At 46.0% G+C, this 19,703-nt stretch overlaps 1 protein-coding gene across 1 annotated transcript in view; it reads left to right on the top strand.

Annotated features, from left to right (window-relative positions):
* COL22A1 (collagen type XXII alpha 1 chain) overlaps positions 1–19,703 on the top strand; it is a 304,788-nt gene that overhangs the window by 256,350 nt on the left and 28,735 nt on the right. Inside the window, exons 39-47 of the mRNA XM_029913401.1 lie at positions 3,048–3,125; positions 6,545–6,580; positions 7,790–7,843; positions 10,644–10,688; positions 11,197–11,244; positions 13,463–13,576; positions 15,261–15,314; positions 17,216–17,269; positions 18,524–18,577. Coding sequence (XP_029769261.1) covers positions 3,048–3,125; positions 6,545–6,580; positions 7,790–7,843; positions 10,644–10,688; positions 11,197–11,244; positions 13,463–13,576; positions 15,261–15,314; positions 17,216–17,269; positions 18,524–18,577 — 537 coding nt within the window. The remainder of the gene's footprint in view (positions 1–3,047; positions 3,126–6,544; positions 6,581–7,789; positions 7,844–10,643; positions 10,689–11,196; positions 11,245–13,462; positions 13,577–15,260; positions 15,315–17,215; positions 17,270–18,523; positions 18,578–19,703) is intronic.

Genomic DNA, 19,703 nt, shown 5'->3' with positions numbered 1-19,703 from the left:
TCAGAGGGGTAGCCGTGTTAGTCTGAATCTGTAAAAAGCAACAGAGGGTCCTGTGGCACCTTTAAGACTAACAGAAGTATTGGGAGCATAAGCTTTCGTAGGTAAGAACCTCACTTCTTCAGATGCAAGTAATGGAAATCTCCAGAGGCAGATATAAATCAGTGTGGAGATAACGAGGTTAGTTCAATCAGGGAGGGTGAGGTGCTCTGCTAGCAGTTGAGGTGTGAACACCAAGGGAGGAGAAACTGCTTCTGCTTCTCTGGTTGTGTACATGCAAATATTAGGATAGCAAATAACTTGTTCACTTTCCACATACATCATTTTTATGCCTCTATATAAAGCTATAACTAAGGTTGTGGGCCAAGTCCTGCCCTGCTTACTGAGACAAAACTCACACTAACTTCCCTGGCCACCTAGAATCCATACAATCAGAGAGTCAGTGCAGTTACAGGGTGAGCTGCACTTTCGACTCCTTTGCAGTACCTCAGGTATACTGCTCAGATGACCGGTGTTGCTTCCTTCACCACCTCTCTGCTGTTCAGCTGCTCTTGGAGTGTATCTCTGGGTTACAGCTTCCACCCCACCCCCTGCCGTTTCCCCAGGATGTTAACACAACAGTCCCAACTGTATTCGGCACCTGCAGGAAACTTCCCTCTGGGAGCCTGTGAACAGGGGCTGATTAAAGTGACTAAAAACAGCTTCAAAATGAACATTATTTATTCACCCAAAGGTAAATGGTAAGCAGAGAAAAGGGTTCAAAGAACAGAATTTTGTCTACATCTGGTCTTGACTAAACTTTATCCTTTCAAGTTCCTCTTAGCCCGGGTACATCAGTCTCTGGGTGGGAGAGACAAACTGCCTTGCATTCTTCGCTTGTCTCAATGTCTGTCTCTGAACATCTCACCAGAGCAGCAGCTGCTGGCAACTCCCACTCCCCCTCTCCCTCAAGAAAAAAGTTTTTAACTGTTTATGGTCCTTTTGATCTCTAGTCTCTGTTTTTGGCAAATCAGATGTGTCACTTTAGGCTGGCATCTGTGAAGACCATCTCCCCAGTTAATGGCCCAATGATTGTTCCCTTGAAATTGTTTACCCACAGCTGTCTTATCTCTGCTCATTGTTTTTTTCTTCTTGCTCTTTCTATTAGCCCTTTTTAATTCTACGCTGCGTGGTCAGACAGAATGATATTAAGGAAATAATATCAAGCCGAGGTACATATAATCATTAAAATAATACAGATATCTCCCCCATTCTCCACGGGCATTTTCAAAGAGGTGGACATGGGACGAGAACAAAATCTATTGTCCCTGACACAAACTGCAGTTATGTAGCCAAATTAGCATTTTGTGGTTTTCACGTGTTGCACTGTTTTTGAAAATTTAGTCTTGAGACGAAATATTAAATTTCAGAATTACCACCACACCTTTACTAAACACATCCACATTTGCTGAAGGTCTACAAGAAATTAAAAATATTCTTCTGGGATGAGCTGGGTCATGTTTAGAGCCTAGGACAGATTCTTCCTAGGTTCTCTATTTGGATTGATCAAGTCATGATCAAGAACTAAGCAGGAAAACAGGATATTCCTTGAATCATGAAATAGATTTAAGAATAGGAAACTATTTTTAAGCAGGAATATAGCTGTATAAAGAATTGATCCAGCCATGTCTTGTATTCCTGGATAAATCTACCTATCTCTTCCTCATGCTGATTCTGTTCTGCTACATTCTGCACTGACATGGCTAAATTGGTCTCTATTTTTCTTTTTTTTTTCTTTTTCAGTCCAGATCGCACAAGCAGTAATGCAAAAAGAACTATTACTACAAAAAAGAGAGAAAGAAACATATTAAAAAACAACAAATGAAACCTATTGTTCAATATAAAATAAAGATGTTAGGAAACTTATCTGTGCAGGGAAAAAGAGCATGCACGTTTTTTGCAGCAAAGCTGTGTTCTTGAACATAATACCTCTAGCATGAGGCTATAGTTCCCATCTGCAGTGAAGTCTGTTACAATGTCTTCCTCACTGCAACATGTAAAACTGAGCAATGGGATTGCATAGCAAGCACCAGAGCAGGATATTTTCTGCTTCTTTCTTAACCCTCCCTTCCCAGTGATCATTAAAACAGTTCAAACAATTGCCTAGACTTTTTCCGGTATATATTATTGACAATTTAATTGTTAACAATGAGGTCTTTTAGATGGTGGAATAGTGTCTTAAAGGGTAGGGTTGAAAGTCTATCGCTGAGTCATTTAAAACTGCACTGGAAAAAAGCACTTAACAATATACCATAGGGAACAGCCCTGCACTGATAATGGAATGAGCAATGTTAATCTTTGACTCAGTACTTCTTTTCCAACTCTAACTTCTATGATCTTCTGAATAAATACCCTGTGGTTACCTGTATGTGCAATCTACTATAGGAAAGTAGGTGGTTGCTCACAAGTATGATGTTTTCCTATGCCTCACAGAATACATGCTAACCTACAGGCAATTGGAGTTCCTAGTATAAAACCGCACAAAAGCAGCAGTATTATACACCCTAATTGTCCCAACAAAGATGTAAGGTTCTCACCTGGTCTCTGTCTATCAAGTCAACCCAGTTAGCAAAAGAAGGATCTTGATGGAAATCGGATGCTGTATGCTAGCTGACCCACCTACTGGGTAAACCAAAATAATGATGGGTCCTATGCGCCCACTCTGTTACATGGCGTGGCATGGAGCTGAATCATGCATATGCTCAGAAAATTGGGCTGAGCACTTTGTAAAGAGGAAAAGTAGTTTCAGGATATGACAAGTTATCAGTGGATTTTTCCCAGTATAATAAATCAATGACTATTCCATGTCCCTGTGCTATCATAGGTTGAGACCGTCCCCCTGCAACGTATTAATAATAATTAGTAATAATAATTGTGGAGGTTCCATGTAGGATGTGCAGGAAGTATCAGTGATATTTTCTGAGCTGTAAATTAGCGTTAGACATTGGTCGCCTTTCTCAAACATATAGAATCTTGCTGGTCCTTAACCCTTTCCTCTCTCGCTGTTTCAGGGAGATAGGGGAGTTCCTGGTCTTCCTGGCCAGCCGGGAGACAGAGGTGCACCAGGAGTTGGAGTAGCTGGACCTCCTGTAAGTACTAAGCAGACCTCACTCACTTGTGATAAGACCAAAACACGCCCATTGCCAGCTGCTCGAATGAGCATGGAGTGCTAAGCTGCGGGGTGAAAGCCCTTACTGTTCTCGAAGTGGATAATATCAGTTTCTGCTGCTCCTGAAATGATCTGTGTGGTTTTGACACATTGGCTCTGCGTGACACCAGAGCTCTGTGTCATTACACACTGAACACAGTGTCTTTTGGGATGTGTGCATTTCTGTTGCACAGCATGTCTCGCTAACTATTTAGCTACCGTACAGATTAGCATTTAACACCAATAGACCACAAGTGAAATTTCCACTGGGAGCCTGAGGCCCTTCTGACTTCATATTTCCCCAGCTCGCATGTTGAGTCTGGTTAAGATACAAAAACCAAAACCATTTTTTTCAATAAATACCATTATTTTCCTTCTTTATTAAGTTTTAGAAAATTGAAGCAAACGATTAAGCATTCTGATTAGCGAGTCTATGCTGTAGTCAGGCGTCTTAATAAACAGAAAGATACAAAAGTATTTTAAAACCTGATTTTCAAGAGAACCACATTCCTTTTAAAACTTCTTATTTGTAGTATTTTGACCATTTAAGTGTATAGAATACTTTTCAATTGAGATTTATTTGAATCCTGTGCAATGATGCCCTTTGTGCTCACAGCTCTGTCAGCTGCTTTCACCTTTGGAATTTTCTCCCCTTCGATAGACTACAAAGTACATCTTTTGGACTATGCTCTAGACAATTTGGGTTTTTTATGGCACTGGGGTCTGATCCTGCCAGGTAGTGAGTGTGTTGGATCCCTGATAATATCAATGAGATCTGAGGACACTCCTCACCTTTCAGATGCTGCTCAGAATCTTGCAAATTCAGGTCCCAGGTGTGTAAGTGTGTAAACAGACTTCATTCTTGGTCACACCCATTAGAAGGTAGCAAACATCTTAAAATCCTTTATAGCCATCTGTGCATCCTCACATACTGTGTCTTAGGGTTAGTAGTCCCTACTCCAGCCAATACTTGCCAACGATACCCTGCAGTGGTATCTAGATTTTGCACTTTCCCCTTATACCTGGAACAGGAAATAACTCTGCTATGGTAAGCTATATCCCTGTGTGGTAACTGATGATAAATGCTGACTGTATAGTTTGCATTTCCCATGCTGGGGACTTCTTGTTTTAGAGGAGATTAGGCAAGAGGTCAATCATTTAATACCCAGTTTCAGTCATAACAACATGAGATCTGCACCATGGCCTCTGCTTTACCCAAAGGGCACATGCTATTCGGGATGTGCCAGACTTTTGGCTAGCACGTTGGTGAGGCTTAGTGATTTGCTCCTGCTCTGGCACGTACGAAATCCCGTTGCCTTGATTTCTAAATGACAGCTTGTTTTTCCTTGGGTAAGCTGAAAGCCTCTCAGGCATGAGTGCTCATACTTTAAATGTGATTATGATTACACCAGGCTAATTAATGTCAATGAGAATTTTAAAATTAATTTATGAATTAAGAAAATGCATTAGCTTTTGTGAAGCCTGGTGTGTCATTACTGTTTGTTATTTATTAGTTATTGGTAAGGCACAATATAAATCACGATTTCACAGAGAACATGGAAATCATGAAAATGCCCCCAAACCATTATCTTTTAAATATTTTTTTAAAGGACAATGTCAGCAACAAAGTCTTTAATACAGAACATTACTTAAGCTGGTCAATTTCAAGGATGCAGTGAACTTTACAAGTAAATGTAGTCAGTTTCAAGGACAGAATGAATTTTCCTTGTATAATTCATTTCATCTTTGAAATTGACTACATTTACTTGTAAAATTCATTCCTTGCAAACTCCATGAAATTGTAATACTTTTGCCATCGTGAATTTGTCATGAATTCCGCCCCACCCCGCAAAAACCTGTGATTTACACAGGGCCCTTGTTACTGGGCTCAAAACAGGGGTACCTGGATGAAATTCTATAGCCTAAGTTTTGCAGGATGCCAGACTAGATGATCTAATGGTCCCTTCTGTCCTTAATATCTGTAAATATGAATGACTAGACTAAGAGTATCAGAAACTGGCCCAACTGTGTATATCATTCATCTTACTTCAGGGCACTGTTTTTTCCTAAGTCAGAAAGAGTTATACTGCTTGCTCACAACAAAGACAACAAGTATGATATTACCATCTACCAGTCTGTATCATGGACATGCATATAGGTATGGAACCTGCTTCCATGTTGGCCTGTTGCTCGCAGTGATGATGTGAGGCTAATTCCAGAACTGCCCTGACTTTTATTTCCCATTCTGTTTCCCATTCTGCTGACTTTTTATCTCTTTCTCTCTAGGGGCTTTCTTTCTTTCTTTCTTTCTTTCTTTCTTTCTTTCGATTCCTCTCTGCTTTCACTCCATTTATTCTGATCTCAGCTACACTGGCAGCTCGTCAGTCTGGAGCAGGGGTCGGCAACCTCTGGCACGCGGCTCGCCAGGGTAAATACCCTGGCAGGCTGGGCCAGTTTGCTTACCTGCCACGTCAGCAGGTTCGGCTGATCGCGGCTCCCATTGGTCGCGATTCGCCATCCCAGGCCAATGGGAGCGGCGGGAAGCCGCAGCCAGCACATCCCTTGGCTCACGCTGCTTCCCGCAGCCCCCATTGGCCTGGGATGGCGAACCGCGGCCAGTGGGAACCGCGATCGGCTGAACCTGCCGATGCGGCAGGTAAACAAACTGGCCCGGCCTGCCAGAGTGCTTACCCTGGCGAGCCGCGTGCCAAAGGTTGCCGACTCCTGGTCTGGAATATTGATGTTGCTGGAGTTGAGATTTGCACTGGTGTAAGAGATCAGAGTCTGGCCTGTCGCGTGTGTGCATCCTACCCCAGCTGCCAGAGAGAGAGGAAGAAAGCGCTGCATGGGAGAAATGGATGAACTCTCGCTCATGATGATATTTCCTCATGGAAGTTTCCTTAGCTGTTTCCATGTGCTTGATGTTGGTTACTGTAAGGAGATTTCTCTCTCTCTCTCCATGGGTTGCAGTTTGGTGGATTAAACAGCTTGTAAGTCTGCATCCTTGCAGCCCGAAATGAGCAGCTGCTGTGAACCCACTGGGCTCTGTGCCTCGGGCTCCTTTATTCTATTACCGATTATACCCTGCGGTTACTCGCTGCCTGGAAGACTGTTGGACACAGCACTCTGCGTGTTCTTGTTTTCTTTAAACTCCTCTTCCTTCAGTTACTTTCTTTGTTGCTAGCTTCATCTGTTTCAGGGCGACCTCCTGCCAAGTTGATTCTGTTCCTTTTCCTGACCGCTCCTCCTATGCTTTCCATTAACTCTAAACTTATGTTGCTCTTTAATCACTCACACCAGGATGTTAAATTCAGGCTCTGCTGCCCTTTTCATCTATGTGTTGTTGCTGTTTGTTTGCAGGGCCCGGTGGGACCAGCAGGAGACAAAGGGCCATCGGTACAGTATGTCTTGCTAACTACACCCAGCTTTTACAGAGGGGGCCCGCCATGTAGTCAAATGTTGCATTCTCTATTGATGATTTTGTTAAGGCGTGTTTATAGTTTCCGTTTGCCTGATAATGGTGGAAAGATACAGCTAAATTATTTAGGCCAGCGTTTCTCAAACTGGGGTTTGGGAGGGTACTGCAGGGGGGACATGGGCCCCGCTGATCAACTCCTCCCCCCCCCCCAACTACTCTGCCTCCCTCCCAGCGCCTCCTGCACACTGGAGAACAGCTGGGAGAAGGGGGAGGAGCGGGGATGGGCCACGCTCAGGGGAGGGGGTGGAAAGAGGAGGGGCAGGGGTGGATCGAGGGTGGGAAGAGGAGGGGCAGGGATGGGGCCTTGGGGGAAGGGATGAAGTGGGGGTGGGGCCTGGGGCTGAGTGTAGGGCATGGGGGACACTGACAATTTTTAAATCAAAATGGGAGTGCTTGGGTGTCTAAAGTTTGAGAACCACTGATTTAGGCCATGATCCAGCAAAGCACTTAAGCACCTGCTTAACTTGGGGACTACTCACGTGCTTAAAGTTAAGCATGTGTGCAAGTGTTTTGCTGGACTTTTGGTAGAAAATAACAATACATCGTCTCACTCCTGTCGTATCTAACCAGTCACAAGATAGCCATGATTCACCAGTCTGCCACTCTGTCGTGATAAAATCCTAGCTTCAACTGACTTCTGCTGACACTGGTGTAAATGTAGCAAGTGGAGTTAATCCTGATACATAGTGCAACAGGGAGATCGGAATTTTGCCCCTTGTGCTCATCATTTAGCGCAGGGGACGGGAGACAGGACGTCTGGGTTCTGTTCGCCCCTCTGCAGCATGGCCTTGGGCCAGTCAGTTCTCTCTCTGCCTAACCGTGCACACCTGTGAAAGTGCTATAACGCCGACCCCACCGAGGGGCTTAAGTTGTGAGGCTTAATTTATGGATAGCTGCAAAGTTCCTTGAGTTCCTTCAATGGAAGATATTATATTAGCACCGAGTGTGATTAAGTTTTTCTGGAAAGTCAGTTCGGATGTTGCTAGTTAAATGGGTTCTCGTAGCTGATGGGCTGGGAGTTCCATTTCCGCAGCAGACAGGAATCTGGCCGCTGCTAAATATGTGGATGGGGTAAAAACGATGCTGCCAACATTTCTGATCAGGTTTATTTCTTCTCATTTTACCAGGGCCCTCGAGGTTTACCAGGTGTTCCAGGCCCACAGGGGCCAACAGGGCAGGATGTAAGTAAAGAAAGTGAGAGTTTAAGTGTTTATTGTAGTTAAAAGGGCTACCCACAGTCAATATATCACCTTAAAAAAACCCTGTCTTTATCGGTCCAGGAGCTGGTTCTTTAGGGTGGGCCAATGAGATAATTAATAGTGATGGAACAAAATTAACCAAAGAAAAATTTATGTCAAACATCTGGTAGAATGACCTAAAAGACCTATTGGACTGCGGAATAATGTCTCTAGGGAAGTGGGGGAAGACCCATCACTGAGCCTGTTAGAACGACACTGGAGAAGGTATACTGTCTGGGAATAATCCTGCACTGGCTGGGGAAGCCTCAAGATAGCCAGTCACTTTCTTGGGTTTATGATTTCTCTGATTCTCTGACACTTTAATGAAAACAGGAATCTTGGGCCCGGGGGTCCCTGATGGCTTTTTGTTGCATTGCCATGCGAAAGAGATGACATTTTACCTCTTCCCAGCCTTTCTTCCAACTCCTGCCTTCCCAGAGTGTGAGTCACAGAAGTGATGCTCTCCGTGATGAGGAACAGAGGGAGGTCTTCACGTGTCTGCTGGGGGAAGCTGATCCCTGCCCCTGGTTTGTGGACACTTGCTGTGTCACAAGCACTGCTCTGTGGAAGGAGGAGGAAGCTCTTTGCAGATCAGCAAGTGCTGAGATCTAGGAACCAGTCCTTGGTGGAAGTGGGAAAAGGGGCGCTGGATGTGTTTAAAGGGGGTGACACTGACATAACATTGGGACATGAAAAGCTGGTGCCTTCATGTAACTCTCCTTCTCTACACAGTGTTGTGACACCGTAGGACCCTAAATGAACCCCAGGTTCTCTAGGCTAGCCCCATGAAAATATATGCCACGGCTTCAGAAAATTGAGGGGCTGATGTAACAATCGTTGGGTGTAGCTCCGTTGAGGTAATCTGATTGGCCCAAAGAGACATACTGTGAATCTGAATGGATCTCTTCTCTCTTCCTCCTGGGGGTTTGCAGAGGGACATCTCATTTTCTTCCTGCACACTCGGGTTCCTCTAAGTGTGGTCTCGCTCTCCTCACCCCACCATGGGGAAGAAGGGATGAATTATCTCCTACTTTCCCTTACTTCTGGGGGACCCAGAGATTCTCTCCATGCTGGTACTGTCCTGCGGCGTGTGCCTAGCTCTCCAGGAGCACTGACCCCCCCCCTGCAGCCATCACCCTGCTCCCTCTGGGAGAGAGGGTGCTGAGAGCTTGTTTTGGCTAAAGGAGGGTAGTAAAGTTAGCTGAAAGTTAAAGCACCTTAGTCTTCCAAGAGTATCTACAGTCTTTTAATCGCAGGATTTTTACCTGTCTCAAGGAAGCAAAGTGTAAGAAGCGATGTGCCGTCTTGCCAGCATTTCCCGAGTTCCCCAGAAGAGTAATTATAAGACAAGTTTCTCCTTTACACACGTCTCAGTCAATGACGTTGCAGTTCCTTGGGAACCGCAACTGTTCCCCACTGAAATTCATTACCACCGTTTCATATTCATAAGCCAGAGCAAGACAAGAGGCCGCAGAAGGGCCCTTCTTTGGACGCCGGCGTTAATGCAGACACAGGAAAAGAGCAATTGAAATTTCTTCTGATTTCTTCCACCCCGGCTGAGGCCAGGTGGGGCGATCACCGATACAGTCTGATGTCACTCAAGAACACACACAGCAGTGGAGACCAGGAGTGTGCAAAGGAAAAGGACAGGACCTTTCCATGGGACTCAGTGGTGCCTCACAAAGCAGCCCTGACAGAACTGGAGATGGCAGGAAGCATTGTGCTGCAAGGCACCCAGAGTGCTGTGTACCTTCCCCTCTGCAGCCCACCAGCTCTGCTGACGGATGGTGAGGGACCAGGCCCTTCCATGCCCTGCCTCTCCTCAGAGAATTTGCTTTCCATGCTCAAGTTTGAAAATGTCAGTCTCAGAGCGGTGCTGGCTATGAGAAGAGCCGTGTTGCCAGATTTCATGCAGCCAAATGTCACGGGTGTGCAATTGCCTGAAATGAACCGGCCTACGTTTCTGTGGAACACTTCTCCACATAGATGTAGGCCTGACTGATAAGTAAGGGGGGCAGTGGCAGGCACCCCAAGGATGAGGATCTCAAATGTTGCCAGATTCTGGCCCTTCTGGAGGCACTTCCTACATAGCCCCTTCCATGTTATAGAATGTCTTCCTTTCCCTTCCAGGCCCAGACCTCAGGTATTTGACATATTAGTGGTGCCTTGCCAATTGCCCATCTCAATCTGTCTCTATCACACAGCACATCTCTGAAAACTGGTGTCAAACTGCTCCCACAAACGATGACTCAATGGTGCTCCGAGTGACTGCCAGGATCCAATCTTGCAGTTTCTGATGCAGGATCGGGGCCTTAGTTTTAAATGCTCCAGTTGGGCTCAGTCTTCAGTGCTTCATTCATCTCTCCTTGAAACTGCTGCAGCTCAACCAAGTATTACCTGTGCCTTAAGTGACCATGAAAACATGATGAACCAGATTTGCCCAGGGGGTAACTTCAGTGGCATTAAGAGTAAAACCAGTGAGGAGTATGGAAGTATGTGTAGTGAGAGCAAGTAATTCAGAGATGGAGAGAGGTAGATTCTAAATGTTACCAACATTTAGATACATTAGTAGTTCTTGTAGAAGTGTGTGTGATTGTCCCAACACTGGCAGGGTTGTGTGACAGTAGGCACAAATGAGCAGTATCCTGGGATGGCGTGTTTATGTGTGTGTATGAGGAGCGGGAAGAGAAGAAAGGTCTTATTGTGAGTTAATCTCATAGATTTTTCTCTCCCTTGTCCATAGGGTTTACCTGGAAATCCTGGGGACATAGGACCTCCTGGAAAGCCAGTATGTCATTTCACTTTTAGATTAAATCCCAAACAATTCTGCTCTTCTCCCTTTTATATCAGTACCTCCATATACCCCATCCTTCACAGTGACCGTTAAATGTCACTCACTTGCTGTTCTAACCGGAAGAACAGCTACAAGAACTAAGAGCGAAGAGTGATTACGGTAGAAGCGCCTGTGGTAGGTTTGGCTCAATATAAAAATAATTGAATATGCTGTATGTAAATGAAAGCAAAAGCTCGTAACAACATTCTCTTAGTATTTGCATATAAAACCCAAGGCCAGAATCTGTATTTTCTACACATGCCCTGCCCAATCTATCCCTGTATTCTGGAATACATTTATAATGCCATTGACAAAGGACATATTGGGCCCAATGAGCAACAGACAGTGCAAGGAAAATCAGTACCATACCACAGGGAATTTTCATGCAAATTTACCTTCAGTGTCTCATTTTATAAAACTACTTTTTAAGTTTGTATTAAACAACGGATTTCTCTTTCCACAGGGTGCCTCCTCCCTGCTTTCTCCTGAGGACATAAATCTTTTAGTCAAGGTACAGGCGGAAATTGCCTTTGTAATGAGATTGTTTTTTGCTTTTAAGTTGATGACTGATGCTACATTATGGAGATGTGTCTGAACTGTGAGTGCCAGATGTGCATCTGAATATTCTAAACAGCCAGATGTGCAAGCAGTTTGCAGTTCATAGAGTCACACTGTCAACTGGTGCCATTGGGGACACATTAGAGACCAAAGGGGGTATGGCCCGAGTTAGATACGCTCCAGTAATCTCCACCAGTGTAATGGCCTACAAAGGCCCTTACAAGCTGGTGTAAGTTAGAGCAGCCCCAAAGTTGCTGCTCTAACTTTTAGTGGGGCCTGAACTGGCCCTCTGAAGCACCAGGATCAAATATTTTCAAGCATAATTCCCTAAAGATAGGCTTTAAATGCCACTGAAAGCATCTAAATAAAGGGGCCCAATTTTCAAAAATGCTGAGCCTCTATGTCTCCTGCTTAAGTCAGTTTAAGCTGTAGGTGCTCAGTGCCCTTTGAAAATCAGTCCACGTTTGCATTAGGTGTCTAACTGGGGATGTAGGTGCCTACCATTAAGCGCCCACATTTGAAAATGTTGGTTTGTAGGTTTGCTTTTGCTGTCCATGAAGACGATTTCATGGGAAATGATTCAGTATTTGACACCAAGCAGCTGCTAAATCTTTACTGATGACCATGGGCACAGTAGCGAGATTTTTAAGCAGTCTAGGGACATGGCAAGAAATCTTTTCCTATTGCTTAAAAGGCACTGAAAAAATGAACTGCTAACTGGCCCCCTTCTTAGAGCTGAAAAGAGCAGCCCTCTCTAGTTACTACCTTGAGATGAAACCTTGTATTCACACAGCATCTCTTCTCCAAAGATCCCAAATATCTTTACACAGAGTGCACTGTATGAAGTTGTTTTGTATTCGGTAGCACCTGGAGACCCCAGCTGAGCTCAGAGCCCCATTTGTCTAGGGGCCATACACCCACACAGTCGGAGGCAGACCTTGGTCTAAAGTGCCTATATTCTAAGTCAGACAGACACCCAAAGAATAGCAGGGAAAAGAGCGGCAAAGTGCATTGCCCAAGGTCATACAACAGATCCCTGGCAGAGCTGGGGATAGAACTGAGCCCTCCTGCCCTATCCACTGGACTGCACTGCTTCTCTGTATACTGGGCTCACTTCACCCACCACTGAAACAAGGCCAACCCTCAGGCGGAAATGCTAGGAATTCTGTACGCTTGCCGGGTGGTTTTTGAAATAAAGAATCATGCACTGAGCTGACACTTCAAAGGACAGTGGAGGGAGACAGAGCGTAATTCCCCATGATGGAATTTGGCCAGGGTACTGTGGCATACATCTACTCTTGCAACAAATGCCAAGAGATCTTTCACGACCACAAGTGGGCAGTGCTTCACTTCTCCCTGTTAGTCCACAGTGCCTACCACCACTTTGCTGGACATAGGTTCAGTACTGACTAGGAGGGCAAGTGCCCCCTCTAGGGGTGGGAAGACTGTGGCATGAACTCCCCCCCTAAATTAAGGACCATCAAAAACCTGACCACTTTCCATTAAAAGTGCAAGGCACCTTTCTTTAACCTGCCTTCTCTAACATAAACACATAGCAACAGGTTTTTATGTTAAAAACACCACACTGCATGAGACACTCCACTGCACGTTTCTCCCTGCAGGGAGAGGATGAGAGAGAGCAAACAACACGTGACAAATGTGTAGCCATATCGCTCAATGCACTACTGGAAGGCGCTCAGATACCATGGTCACCAGCGTGGTATAAGAACCTATAGAGAATAGAGTAGGAGCCGCCCCCAACTCCCTACAGCTCCTGGGTTTTCCCTGGACAGCTGCCCTCCAAGCACTGACCCAGCCTAGCTTTTGAGGTTGGATAAGACACTGTTTTGAATCTGTAAGTTAACAACAAAGACATTTTTTTTTTTTGTATTCCTGCTTCACGTTTCTCCTCTCTCTCTCGCCATTAGAATAGGCCTTTCCCCCCATTCTGTGAGCCTGGCTTGGATACTGCGTTATGACTCATCTGGCCCCCTTGAGGACTGCCCGTAATGCCTACTCAGGTGCCACAACAGTTCTGTGGCCTCCCACTGATTTGAATGGAGCACAGACCTAGAGCGTAGGCCCATAGTGCCGCCGAGCGTCCGTGGGACTGGAAGGGAGCCTCAGTCTCATCCCTAATGCTCTTCTCAGTGTGACCTCCTCTCTTTTAGGATGTGTGTAATGATTGCCCACCTGGCCCCCCGGGGCTCCCTGGAGTGCCAGGCTTCAAGGGGGATAGAGGTGCCCAAGGACCTCCGGGTAGAGATGGCCTGAATGGGAAAATGGTAAGAGAACTGCAGTAAGGTTCATGCTTCAGGATCACTTTGATAACTGTCTTTAGCCTTATTTTAATAGTCCTGCATTTATTGTCATAGTAAGAGCAGTGCACTAGGTGCTTCATAGATGGGTCTGAAGCCCAGCTCCTGTTACAGCCCCTTTACCCTGCTCTGGTAGCATGAAGGAGCTTAGGGGGAGGAGGAGGGGACAGATGGAAGGGTGACGGGGGTGGGGGAGTGGATGGAGAACTCCGCCCTCCAACAATTTAGGGATCTACTTTATGTTGGGGCTTGCTCCAGCCCTGAGAGCAGCCTAGAATACAGGAGCCAGCCATCCCTCTTGCGCTGCACCTCCTATACAACCAGCAGAAGAGCCTGGTAAAACCAGAGAGGACGTTTCAGCCGGGCGCCTGCAGACAAAGAGAAGAGGCTACACACAAACAAAGAGAAGAGGATGAGAAACAACCAAACCAGGAGGGCTGAGCAGAGGAGAGGAGTACAGTTCTAAGAGCTCAGGGACAGCTGGATGGATTTTCTGTTTGTCAGGAGACAGCCCGCGGGAAGGCGTGAGGGAGTAATTTTTAAGGAGGGGCTTGAAAAAGGGGAGGCTGGGGGCCTGTGAATACGTGATACTCGCTGAGAATAAAGGTTGCAGAACTGGATCTCTAATATGTAGGGATCTAAATGGGAGAGGAACAGTCGTGGGACTCTCCTCTCAGTCCACGCATGCCATGTCCAGTACCCCATAAGGACCCGCATCTCTAGCCATCCCTGTGCCCTAATTATCAGGTCCTTCTCCCAGCCTCCCTGCAAGGCCTATGTGGCTCCCTCTCCCTCTACATCAGTTGCATACTATACATAAATTGGCATAGAAAAGTCAGTGGAGTTACTGGTGCAACTGATAGTCTGGCCCCAAGCTTCTGCGTATCTCATGTTATTTCAGATCTTCCATTTACATAGTGCCTCTCACCCCGAAGCACTTAACATATGCGGGAATCGCCTCTCCCGGCCACTGAAGGGCTGCTCTATTGGAGTGGAGCACAGGAGTTGTGTAAGACAGGACGGGAGAGATGCCATATCCAGCCTTAGCCGCGGAGGCAGAATGTGTTTTCCTCCAGTTCAGCCGGGAAACCACTTATTTTTGTAGAAAGCTGCCTGGGCTGTTTAATTGCCACGAGCAGCCAGGACTGTGGTTGTATGTTTTGTCCAAAACAAAGCACCTCTGGGTAGCGCAGTGCCCCCTGGCCCCATGCTGGGGCATTGGTTCAGTACAAATTCAGAGGGTAGAGTCCCATTTATTGAATCCCACCGACTTTTCTTTTTTGAAAGTCTCCCATCCCAGGACTGACCAAGGTTAGCACCTGTGTGCGTGTGTAATACACTAGCTACGTGAGTGTGATTATGTCTCCCTCTAGTGGCTGGCCTGTCTTTTGAATAAGAGCCAGCTTTTGAATAAGACCTTTTGGTGTTAATGGGTCCCTCTGATGCTGTATATATGTAATCAGGAGCTTCTCACACAGGCACAGAGCATCCAGGATAGCTGGACTGAGTCCTAACTGTATTAGGCTGCAGAATTGAAAGCTTATCCGTGCATCTATTGGTTCTGCACATGATGGGTGGCTGGTCACTTACTATGTCTTTCTGAGTTTGTAAGCAATTAGTGTGATTGAGCGCGCTTTCCTCTTTATTGTAGGGCGATCCTGGACCCCGGGGTCTCCCAGGCCCTCCAGGGGTGGATGGTCCAAAGGTCAGTAATTCTCCTCAATTAACATCACCTGGATTGACTCCATTCTTATGTAGAGCAAAGGCTGAAGCGGAATGCAGAGGGGAAGAACTTATGCGGGACTTGAGTGGTAGACAGGCCCTGTGCTACCTTTCTGAATTTCACCCCTGAGTCACACAGCTTCCCCATGGACAGCCCAGCAGTCTAACATAGTATCTAGCACTGCCCCCCCATCTCTGTTTGCAAAGACCAGTTAGGTTTTGATCCTCCACACAGAATTTGGTCTCAATGGGAGCATTGTGCAGGCAAGGATTGCAGGATGGGCGCCTTACTATCAATTTGGATCCGCTCACCTGAGGAAGGAGGGAGAGCCCCAGCCCTGGAAATCCTGCACCTTCCTTTCTACTTGAAAAATTCCTTGCTTGAATGGTTTTGATGTAACAAATGATTTGGTATGCCGGGGGCTACACTGACAATGCACTGAACTGTCGGTCTTTTAAATGGCCACAGTCACTTGGTCTATAGCACCCAGTATTACTTGGAAACGCGTTGGAAGAGGGGCTGATCATTTTAGCTATTTACCACGTCTCAACCTCATATTCAAGGGTCATTGACAAACGCCAAGCGATGAAGGATTCTAGTAATTTAACATTTCGAGCTCTGGCCTTGTGTAACCTCCGTGATCAGTTTGCTCAGAAAGTCAGTGCTTAGTTACGGTTGGAACATTTACAACTGCCTCATGTGAAACAAACCAAAACAAATCAATGGCAATAGAGATAAGGAGTTTCCCCCTAAACTTACCTGCCTTCCAGCACTTGGTTCCAGTCTCAAACAGTGTCTGCTGTTTAATTCCTTTTTATTTGCAGTTATTACAATGAACGAGGAGTTATACTAGTTCAGAAAACTGATTTTACTTCTTGCCATGAAAAGTAGAGAAAGGGCAATAAAGGAACAAAAGCAAAAGTGCCGTCGGTTCAGACAGGAGAACATTCTGAGAGAAAACTCCGAAAACAGCTAGTAACCCAAATAGATGTATGTGTTATAGGTAATTGCTGCAAACACTCAGCTGTCTGAGAAATAATCATTCTCTGCTGTTCAGTCATGCAGTGGGAGGGAAGACTGGGGTGGGAAGACTCAGCATTTGACTGACATAATGGCATAAGATTTGAATTGTCCATATGAACATGAACAAACCTAAATCTAATAGGTGGTCAATATCCCAAGTTGCATTCAGTCCATAGATGCACGTACCCACAGTCTGCAGGTGCTCAAATAAAATAACAGACAGAGAGTAACGCCATAAGATAGCCAGCTGGTCTGTTGGGACTCCTTCCAAAATTCACGGTAGGGCTTCCCTGGGATTTAAAGTGCAGAGTGCGCTGCTCTTCTGAAAGCCCAGCATGGCACACTCTGGGGTAGAAACCCCCAAAACTCCCCAGAGTATAGTTCAGTGGAACTGCAGGTCCTTTCTCGGTCAGTCCCTTCCTGCTCCTCTCAATGACATCAATCCAGACATATTTTAAGTGATAAACTGCAGACTGTTTTCCCCCACTTGCCTAACTGTTGTTCTCTATTGAACGATGCTGTGTGTTGGGGACACTGTAAATTCCACACCCAGCAATTTAGTAGTAATCTGGAACGTTGGTAAAGTTGTATTTTGGGCTTCCCAATCTGAGTAGTTTCCATACAATGTTTTGTTAATTTTTTCTGGTGTGTGGGCAAATAAATGTGGGTTAGGTGGACAGTGAGACCCCAATTCAGCAAAACACTTAAGCAAGTGCTTATCTTTAAGCACATATTGAAGTCAATGAGACTTAAGTGCATGCTTAAAGTTAAGCATATGCTAAAGTGCTTTGCTGAAGTAGAGCCTACAGCTGGGAATGTCATAAACCTTAGTGGCTTTCAATGGCTTTGTTTGTTATCAGGGCACTAAAGGAGACCGTGGGACATCTGGAGATGCTGGACCAAAAGGTGGACAGGTAAAAGAGTGTGCTTCCCAAGTAGTGCAACTGGAATATGCGTCTAGGATATAATCATGACTCCCGCCCTGGCGACACCTGCCCTGGCCTCATTGGGGACAGAGGCAAAGATCCTCAGCACCCCTAACCCCCAGAGGGCGGGAGTAAGAAGACTTGAGCTGGGACTCTCCCCATCAGGATGCCCTCCACTTAAAACCCCTCCTCCCTGCCATCACCATCATTTTCTGTGGAGTGTCTGTAGGCTGCCATTTGGCCTTTATTCCCACCACCGTCACCACCACCTCTGGTATCTCCGGGAGGAATCCAGTTGGCTGCCTCGTCCTTGTTGGTTTTTAAGGGCTGACCGTCTGGCCTCCTTCCTTGGCTAGTGCACAGGTGAGACGTGGGGGTGGGCAGCCTTTTCAGAATTGGGATCCAGAAGGCTCCACCATGTCCTGCTGCTACGCTGTTGTGGTTCTCTCTCATCTGGCACCTGAAAAACCCCAGGCTGTTCACGCTATGAGGGAGTCCCCAGCTACCCAAATGGCTTATCCAAAGATATGATGGGTAAGCAGTTAAGGAGAGGCCTCTGTCTTGTCTGGGGGAGAAACTTGGGGATTTTCCAGGGGAACTGGGATCCCGCAGGAACAGAGGGGAATTAGACAAATTGTGGCCAAAATCAAGCCCAGGTTTGCTGTAGGTTTCATGAACCTTACACTGAAAGTGGGCCAGGTTTTTTGGTCCAGTAATGAAGCCCCATAATCCGGTAAGTTTCAAGTTACAAACATTTTTCCTAGCTCTCATTTTGCATAGCCTTCTGCCTTGGCCTTTTGGTCTTCCTCTCCTGGCTCCGATAAGCATAGACCAGCAGATGCCTTAGGAAAAGTACATCCGCAACATAACTGTGCTTCTTTCTCGACTGACTGCTAACACTGCAATAATTGCTTAGTGAATATTTCCCTTGCATACAAAATATGCAACTCATACCAAGCCTGCTATTATGTTTCTTGACGAGTTATTCAGTCTCCAAAGCCTATGTATATTAAAGACTTTAGATACAGCATAAAAGTGCTTTGCTTTGCAAGCCGAGGCTTCAGTTTGTAATCCCAGGATAGCTTATTTCCTGAGGACCAACCCTTCTGTGTGTTCACGCATTTCACTGTTCTATCACTGCTTCCTTTCGACTGCCATTTATTGACCTAAAATCTGGGGGACGTAACTGAAGAGTGAAGAAGAGATTGAGTCTAATCTAATAGCTCTCTTGTGATTCTGCAGGGTCACCCTGGAATGCCTGGCTTCGCGGGACCTCCTGGAAACCCAGGGCCCCCTGTAAGTTTTCCTCCTTCCCCCTCCCCACCATTGAGACGTGGATCATCATGCTGCATATGTGTGTGTCTCTAATAAGTGTAGCTGCAGACTGCATATGCCACAGAGGGCCACTTCCACCCACGTCTGTGCCATTTCTTTTAAGTTTCCCATTGGGTTCGTAATCGACCCTGGAGCATCATAGAGTCCCACACTCATGATAATTGCTTCTTAACGCAGCTTGCAGCCATTGCTTTGCCTCATGAACGTAAATTTATGCTAAACGTTGGTTGCTTCCTTTATAGAAAAGACAATGGGCATGACATTTCTTTTCACTGAGCCCACATGGTAAAAAATATTGGTGCTTCCTGTGGAAGCAGAGAAAGAACTGACAGGAAGGGGATGCAATGCATGACAGTTCGTTAGCAAGAGTTAGGCTAACTGTAACCCTACTGACGAACTGTCATGCATTGCATCCCCTTCCTGTCAGTTCTTTCTCTGCTTCCACATTCCCATCTATTAGACGAGGCTGCCAGTTGGCTTTAGAAATAACAACGGTCAAAAGGGAAAATGTTTGGCTCGTTGACGCGTTAAATGACACACAAGGATCTTAGACAAGGGTTTCTCTAGTTTTCTCGTGTTGTGGACTTCTTTGGATAGGATTGTCCCCCCACTGTCGTGCGTCGCCCTTCCCAGTTCCCCATGCTCCACATTAGCAACGGTGCTTCTTTACATGACAAAAGCATATTAGGATGGTGTTGAAGAGACACGGCTAAAATCGGTTTGCTTGAGTGCATTGTGTGCGGCCACTTATGTCTCCCAAGAGCTCTATCTTTTCCCTGATTGTAGGACTCTGACAAACCTCCCTTGAAGCCACTCTGGCTTAACCTGGCCGGGTCCCTTTGCAGTTTGACCCTAGCCCTCCTAAATGTTTGCAACCTCCCTCTAATCCCTGTGTCAGCAGCAATCTGAGCATGGCAGAATTTATATTGCACTGTTGCTTTGCCATTGTGACATCAGCACCACCAGGAAGGGCTCGGTGGGTCGCTGAGCACGGTTTCGAGGACTCAGACAGTGAATACATGCTTTCTGGCCCAGAATCATAGAACTTGTTGGGTTGGGATGGTAGCTAGAGTGGGTGCCCACATCC

The sequence above is a fragment of the Terrapene carolina genome, unplaced genomic scaffold (assembly GCF_002925995.2).
Source record: "Terrapene carolina triunguis isolate 2854851 unplaced genomic scaffold, T_m_triunguis-2.0 Scaffold58, whole genome shotgun sequence".
In the NCBI taxonomy this organism is placed as follows: domain Eukaryota; kingdom Metazoa; phylum Chordata; order Testudines; family Emydidae; genus Terrapene; species Terrapene triunguis.
The sequence above is the reverse complement of the archived record's forward strand: the minus strand, read 5'-3'. Positions and strand labels throughout refer to the sequence as shown.